This window comes from Nelusetta ayraudi, unplaced genomic scaffold, assembly GCF_046127955.1.
Source record: "Nelusetta ayraudi isolate G7.1 ecotype Tasmania unplaced genomic scaffold, CSIRO-AGI_Nayr_v1 ptg000125l, whole genome shotgun sequence".
Taxonomy (NCBI): Eukaryota; Metazoa; Chordata; class Actinopteri; order Tetraodontiformes; family Monacanthidae; genus Nelusetta; species Nelusetta ayraudi.
In genome coordinates this window covers 551,650-559,224 of record NW_027466175.1, presented here as the reverse complement: position 1 = coordinate 559,224, position 7,575 = coordinate 551,650, and the positions used below count along the sequence as shown (strand labels likewise).

The following is a 7,575-nucleotide window of genomic DNA, read 5'->3' as shown; positions in this document are numbered from 1 at the left end:
TTCTATTCCAGACCCCAAAAAAACTTCACTGATGTATTTAGTGCATGTATTGGGATGTTATGTAAAGCTGGTTCAGTCTGACTGGCCTACAGAAAGTCACAACACTCCTCTGGGACCTGCAGGATACAGTAACTCACAATATTTCATGTCACCCATCCACACCCTCGGGTGTAATTTCCTTTGGTGTAAAATACAGGGTTTCCACCAGATGTTTGACAATAAGCATGTTTTAATAAGTCACAACAGGTGAAAATCTCAGGGCAGCGTCAAGTAGCAATTTCTAAGGCGTAAAAAAAAAACAACACAATTAAGGCAAACAGAGAACATAAAAATAAAACAAAACAAAAAAACTCTGAAACATCACGTGTGCACACAGCATAAAAAGCAAACAATGTACATGTATCCGTATAAATTAACAAAGCCGTCACTTCTCTGATTCCCTCCATCCTCTCGCGTTCCTCCCAAACTTGTAAACAAGCCGCCGTCCGTCCACCCGCTCCAGGATTTCCCTTTTGTAGTAATATCTGCGGGAGGAGAGGGCAGAGCAACTGGCTGTCAAACTAAATTTAATGCGCGACCGTTTGAAGGAAACACAGATCATAAACATCTCACAGGCTGCCACATAAACACTCCACAGGTGTGGCAGCGGGTCAGAAAATGAAAGGTAGACATGAATTCGTCTGATTCACGTGGCACCGACTGCAACACGAGAAATCAGCTCTTTCAGTCTCCTTCTCAACTTTCTGGAAAACATGCATCTATGTGATTTGTTGTCAGTCAGAAACACTGATTTACAAGCTTTTCAAGCTGCAGCGGCGAGGCCGCTGGTGTCGATGAGTTGGCAGCAGACGAGGGACTAAACGCTTTATTAAGTTTGCCGTGTTGTTTTTTTTTTTGTTATCGCTCTGTCGCCTCATTCTGTCACTTCATCCCTTGCCTTTGTCAAGCGGATGACAGCTGCCCTGCTTCTCTGCCGGCAGGCACGTGTCGTTTCTTTGGGAGAATCAAGAATTACGGCTTTTAACCGGAGAGGTGCCAGCGACTCGGTTGCAGCGGCGACGCCCCTCTTCCTGCTCCCGGCAGCGATCTGTTCCGTGATGCCATCAGGCTGCAAATCCCTCTGCTGCGCCGCAGTCGCACGGAAATAAAATCAGCTTTTTGTGGTCACATTAACTGCGAGCGCATTCCATACTTCTGGCTGGCTCGCACTTGAATGAGATCACGCTAATTAGATGAGCCTGGTTGGGTATAAAGCCATTGCTGTGACTGGAGCTGGGTTTTCTTTCCCAGTAGAGAGCTGTTTAGGAGGAAGTAAAAATGAAGAATCTGCGCCGGTAAATTTTTGGAGCCTGTTACTGTCAATGATCTCCTCGCTGTGGTGGAAAATTGTGACTCAAAAAACTCCAAAAGAAGAGGCCACGTATCGTACACCTGGATGAAGCCCATTCATACGTTAGTGAGAACAATCGCCTGATTGTCAACAAGTAGGACTTGTTTGTGGTAAATTCTGAAATGCGCAGCCTCATGCAGCGCACGTGACGCCTGCGAGCTGAGGTGAAGTGGAATCTGCTGCAGTTTGTGTCGGTGTTTAAAATTCAACAGTCGCAATTTTCTATGTGTGACCTACATGAACTCATGACTAAATAAGGGGCCCGGGGTTTAAAATGTAGCCCTCTGTTTACAGCCTACTACAAAAAAAAAAAAAAGAATAAAATAAAATATGTAATTTTGTACTTTTGTTGTACTTAACTGTATGTACTGCAGCAATGCTACTGAATAAAATATACTTACAAAAAAAATAAAAGAATTACGTTTTTGTTTGGCACACAAAATAGAGCAAGCAAACAAATTCAGACTTTTCTCATGCAGGTAGTTGAGTGTAGTTTGTCGCTCTACCTCATGGCCCGGCTGAGCTTCTCGTAGGTCATGCTGCTGTTGTTCTTCTTCTTGCCCCATAGCTGCGCCACGGCCTCTGACTTGAGGAAGCGGAACACGCCCTCTGTCTGGTCCTCCCATTTGATCAGGCCGGGATTCGTCTCCGGGTTCAGCAAAATGTCTCTTATGAACTCCCACAGGTGCGTCCCTCGGGGGGCTGTGGGGAAAACGAGGGAAACGGTGAACAGCACGAACACAAACAACTCAGGAAGTAAATGTTTTGCCTCCACTTACTGTGCTTCTTGGTTGAATCGCGACGAGACAGCGACCTCTTGACATCTGGGAGAAATCAGGCAACGTATTTCTGACTCGGTTTTATGGCTTATTCACTGATTACTAGAACAAAATAAAAAAGTGGGGTAATGTTACTGTATCACGCGGTCTTACTCACCCAGACTGGAGGAGGTTTGAGAGCCAACAGGCCTGACAGGTTGCACCAATGGATCGTAGATTTCTATGTTTAGAGTGAAAAATGTTCAATATTTCAAAAATATTTATATGATATTTTTTATAATCTATTATTCAATGTCATTTATCATAAACAAAATCATTACAAGAACCAGAGCAAATGTATTTACCTGCTGTTGGGTAGCTGGCATCAGGAAATAGACATGAGAAGTCAACTGTTGGGGAGAGCAGAATTCATCAGGGCACAGATTGATTCATTCACAGGGGAAATTGCATGCAAGATAAAAGGAGACACTGGTTTATTATTCTCAGTAAATTGTTAAAACGTTTTTTCTGAAGGTTTTTTTTTTTTTTTTATTAATTTTTTTTTTTGACATACATTCCGGTTTGAGTTCCAGTTGTCCAATTTCTACATGGTACTGCCCTGCAGAGATGAAGGAGGAGGGGAAAGAATAGGGAAGATTAAACACAAATCAGGGAATTCAAGCTGTCATTGTGGCACATTGTGGAAGGGTTTTGTTTTGTTTTTTTTGTTTTTTTGTTCCTCATTTACTTTCACAGTCAATGTGTGACATCAAACAGCCACGGACCAAATCCCTGCCAGGAGCGTTGGAAGCCTTTTTCGCGGCCTGAATTGCATCTCACAGTGCAAAGCAGTCAGAGATTCTGCGGAGATTACAGAAGAAACCTTTTCTTCTCTCTCTTTTTATTTTTAACACTTTAAGGTGAAGGCAGATTTGTCACGGCTCTGGCACAGGATGGCACTTTGTTTTTTTGGGGTAAACAGAACAAGGGCTTTCACAGTTTTAACAAAAGCGGATGAGGGGAGGAATGGATTGTGTGACTGGCTAAAGAATGACCCATGCTCCTGGTGTGCTGCAGACTCAGAGAGCATTAAAATCAAAGCTCAGGTAGGATTAAAAACGAAAAACTTTGACCGTATTGTGTTACGCCTCATTTCCAAACAAAGCAGCCTTGGGTTGTTATTTACACTGGAAGGAGGCGTGAACCGCTTGCGCTTGGCCTTGTGATGCTCTTATTCTTGCTTTGAAATGTCATTAGGGCCTAATGTTTCACAAGTATGCAAACCACACAGCTTCACTTTCCTGGCTGTGCATTCCCGGCAGTCAGCTTTTGAGTCTCCAGTTGAAAAAGTGAAGCGCGCGGCCCTAATAGACTTAGATCAGCCCTCGGCCCGTTTAATTAAACAATTCTCTCAGCTATAGCCAAGCTGGTTTCTCAGCTTCCTGTAGGCTGACAAACAACAACAGGTGTCCCTCCACAACCAGCACCAACCCCAGCGAAGCTCTGCTCAATCCAAACCACTCAGCTCGGCTTCCCCCTCACCAACTCAAAGCCCTCCCTCTGACGCTCCCACTCGCCACCGGACGTACCGCCCCACTTGAGCTCCGTGATGCTGTGGAAGAGGATGGGCCCTACGCTGCCTGCAGCGTGCACAAAGTCCTGGTAGCTCAGATTGCAGAGCTGATGGCCGTCCATGTCAAAGTTCTGGAAGGGGACGGAGGAGGCGTCAATCTGGTGGATGTCCATGACCTGCTGCAGCCACTCCCACACCTGGTACTTGGTCCAGAACTGGGGCTGGAGGTCTCGGGACCACGGGCAACTTGTGTAAGCAGGCATCACCATTGGAACTGTGGATTGAGATGAGTGCATGTAAAAAAAAAAAAGCCCCCAAAGAGAAAAAAAAAACTCAATTTGTCAGCATTGTTGATATGTAACTGATTAGTGTCAAAATGAAGGTATCCACAAGAGCTGTTGAGCTGCTTCTCACATAGGAATCCTGAATTTATGACTCACCTTTCACATCTCTGCGATGTCCACGTTAGGAAACACTCACTTATTGTCAAAAGGATTTAATTTTGTTTCATAACTGGTCAGGGAACAATTGCATTGGCTGTATTGAGCAAGTCAATGGCTCAGCACGAATTAAATCACTGAGTGACAAATTCAGCAAACTCTGACTTTTGCCGAGTCATGCTGCTCTATCGTGCGGGCGATTTAATCAACTAATCCATGGTGAAGAAGAGTAAGTACGTAACAAAATGCATGTTGACAAAGGAATGTTGCCATGGGTCGAGAGTCTCACCATCAGGGTAAGTGCTAGCAGCTCCCCAGGCGCTGGTCACTTGGCTGTCCAGGTGGGTGGATGGAGTAACACTCATGCTGTTGTTTCTGCACGCTGATGTAACATGGCCCAGGGCCTGAGGATGGAGAGGAGGGAAATGGTTTTAAAAGGTCCCTGCTGAATGCAAAATTGACTCTGTCAAGGTTCTCCAACAATTAGATGTGCCTGGGATGCAAAATGAAGATCTGGGAATGAGTATTAATTCAGACGTTTAATGCGCCCGTGTCATTCTGGCAAATTCATCAGGGCAAAGTTTAGCTGTAATAGCAGCGGTGCCACGGAACATTCAAGTGGGTGTTTAGTTTGCCACACAACTATTTACTGGTGTAGTAAACACGTTGCATGCTGTTTCACTAAACGCTGTCTTTCTGAAAGTAAATTTAGGCATGAAGTCAAACACAATTTGCCAGTGGACGGATTAAATGACCCACAATGATACAATACAAATGTGGGCATTTACGCATATTTTGCAAACATACTGTGTAAAAACTCAGGAGCCTGTGTAACCTGCGGTTCATCGTTGCAGCCCAGTGGCATTTATTCCTGGAACTTCATCTACATTTTAAACAGCATAAAACCTTTGTCTGTCATCTCAGTAATCACATTTGTTTGACTGCTTGCGGAGTCTTTGGCTCGGCAAATTCTCAAAATGGCCCCAAAAATCGCTTCCACCTCCATCCTCCTGCTTTTTCAATTACAGATGTCATTATATCTTCCCACACGGATTTTACGCCATTGCAAGTGCTCATTTCAGTGTTTGCCTCAATGTTAAACAAGCTTCTCTTCTCCTGCTGCTTGATGTTTTCAGCAGTCGTACAGGGTTTCAACCACATATAGAGGCAAATAAAACATCTTTCGGACTGAAATGCAGCTTCATTTGCATCTCATGTAAATAAATCTTGTTGCACCTTCAACCGCTCCACTGTTTTGCCAAGAAAGATATGTAGTGACATTCGGCCTGCCTGCTTGGCTGGGAAAATCCTTGACAATTATTATTTATAATATATATGTATATATATATATATATATATATATATATATATATATATATATATATATATATGTGTATATATATACTATTTTGATCCTTCAACGGATGTATATTACATATTTATACAGTTCAGGGTTTGAATTGAACAGAGTATTGGACAATTTACACGGTTCTTCCTTATCAGTGAAATGAACGACTTTTCCATGGCGTTGAAAGGTGTACTGGCATACATTCAGTGAAAAAAAAAAGGCTAAGGAAAATAGACCTGAACTCAAAGACTGCACCCGACCCTGAGACTCTTAAAGGTTGACTCAATGAGACGCACTTGTTCTACATTACCATGCATTAAATGCATTTCACTGGATCATCAATAGCCACTCAGCTGAGTCATTGGGAGAAAATCACACTGCAGCATGGAATGAGTTTGTGTGGCTGTTGTGTCTGCATGTGCTCTTGCTGCACTTTAATACATTCCAATTGCACTCATTTTTGTTCCACGACTAAGTTGTGATGGGAAAAAAACAGAAAAAAAAAATCAGAAAAACAAAGTCTGGTCACACTACCACTGATAGACATTATTACTTTGAAACCAGCAGGTCAAATTAATGGAAGATGCTGCACTTGTAGATGACATGCTGAGAGAGGTACTACATAAACATAGACTTCTTATTCTGCTTTGAACAGTCCTTAAGTAAAAAAAATATTCATAGTTTTTTGTTTTTTTTGCTAAGCTCAATGCTTCTTTTGCTCAATGGAACCTGAAGACAGCAAATTCGCTGAACGGAAGCTTGCTGATTGCAGGGCACCAGTGTGGCACCTACCTGTTCGGTGGAAGAGGCTCCGGTCAGATGTGACAGATGTCGCAGGCAGACTGACTGGAAGACAAACACAGACAAAAGCAGCTCGGGGAGATCTCACTCGTCTGTGTTCAACATGAGATGTATTTTTTTCCTCCACCTCCAACCCGGGCTCTTTGTACAGGCAAAAAAAAAGGTTGCAGACACAGTAAGTATTGTTCTGTCACAATGAGTGTTTTATGCTGCCAACTTCCTTAACATGTTGCAATTGGCTACCTGTCATTGGTCGCACCAGTTGCGTATTTGCATGAAACACTCCCATTCGCCTACAAAACAAAACATACTATCTATCAACACGGTTCCCTTTCACTTGTTTTAAATGCACTTCTACCTCAGAGCGCACGGTGATGCACAAGCACCGGTGACCAACACTGTGTTGCACAAGTTCTTTTTTGTTTTCTTTGCATTAATGTCATGACAGTTGAGGTACGAAACCCCTGGGTGAACTTTCCATTTTAAGTATGAATGTATATATAAATAAATTAAGAAAAGAAAAGAAAAAAAAAAAACGGTTGGCCAAAATACCAGAAATGTATCGTTCAGATGGCACATTCATTTTTGGATGTGAGCGTTTGTGGAGCATTTAGGCCAAGTTTACTTACAGCCCCAGATGACACAACGTGCAACTCTTTGGAAGCCTGTCAAACTTTGATCAGGTCTGTGGCATCTTGTCACGAACTGCAGGTGAGAGTTTACCGTTTGTCAAGGGAAAAAAAAGAAAAAAAAGAAAAGCCCCATGTTGAAGCCCTGAATTATCTTGGGGCGGGCACGTGTTCCCCCTCCGGGACACTCACAAGGTGCGGCACATTTGAAGACATCACATCATGGTAGAAGTGACGTGTTGCAGATGGAAACACTGCACACAGAAACAGTGAGTAAAATCTTGCCAGCACTCAGGTCTGACGCAATAATGGAAACCTTGAACCGTGCAGGTGGTAGGGTTTTTTTTCACTCTTCCAAATTCCTGAAAACATGTTTGTCCTGTTTCCAGTGAAGCACACTGCTACAAAGAGAAACGGTTGATAAAATAAACACCCAGTGATAAAAACGTGCCAAAAATCACTTTTTTCTCTCCTGACTGAACTCAGACCTTCATATGAGGTGTTGTCTCCTTCTGACAAGCAAGAGGGGGAGTTCACACTTTTTTTTTGTTGCTTGAAGCCAATTAGGGCCTACTAAAAAGTACAGTTACAAACAGTGCAATGTTGATAGTGGAAGAGACTCTGAGCAGGGTTGAG

The 7,575-nt window shown here is 43.1% G+C and overlaps 1 protein-coding gene across 1 annotated transcript; it reads right to left on the bottom strand.

Moving 5' to 3' along the window:
* Positions 1–211: 211 nt before the first annotated feature.
* ehf (ets homologous factor) lies at positions 212–6,504 on the bottom strand. Its single transcript, XM_076050214.1, has 9 exons — positions 6,302–6,504; positions 4,451–4,565; positions 3,738–3,995; positions 2,723–2,767; positions 2,514–2,558; positions 2,327–2,389; positions 2,170–2,214; positions 1,897–2,092; positions 212–524 (listed from the first exon to the last, which is right to left on the bottom strand). The coding sequence occupies exons 2-9, from the start codon at positions 4,524–4,526 to the stop codon at positions 425–427; spliced, it is 828 nt and encodes a 275-aa protein (XP_075906329.1). The 5' UTR covers positions 4,527–4,565; positions 6,302–6,504; the 3' UTR covers positions 212–424.
* Positions 6,505–7,575: the final 1,071 nt, after the last annotated feature.

Coding starts and splice junctions, on each gene's coding strand:
- ehf (XM_076050214.1), bottom strand. CDS start 4,526: ATGAGTGTTACTCCATCCACCCACCTGGACAGCCAAGTGACCAGCGCC. Junction 3,996..4,450: donor TGCTAGCACTTACCCTGATG/GTGAGACTCTCG, acceptor CTCAATCCACAG/TTCCAATGGTGATGCCTGCT. Junction 2,215..2,326: donor TCAAACCTCCTCCAGTCTGG/GTGAGTAAGACC, acceptor GATTTCTCCCAG/ATGTCAAGAGGTCGCTGTCT.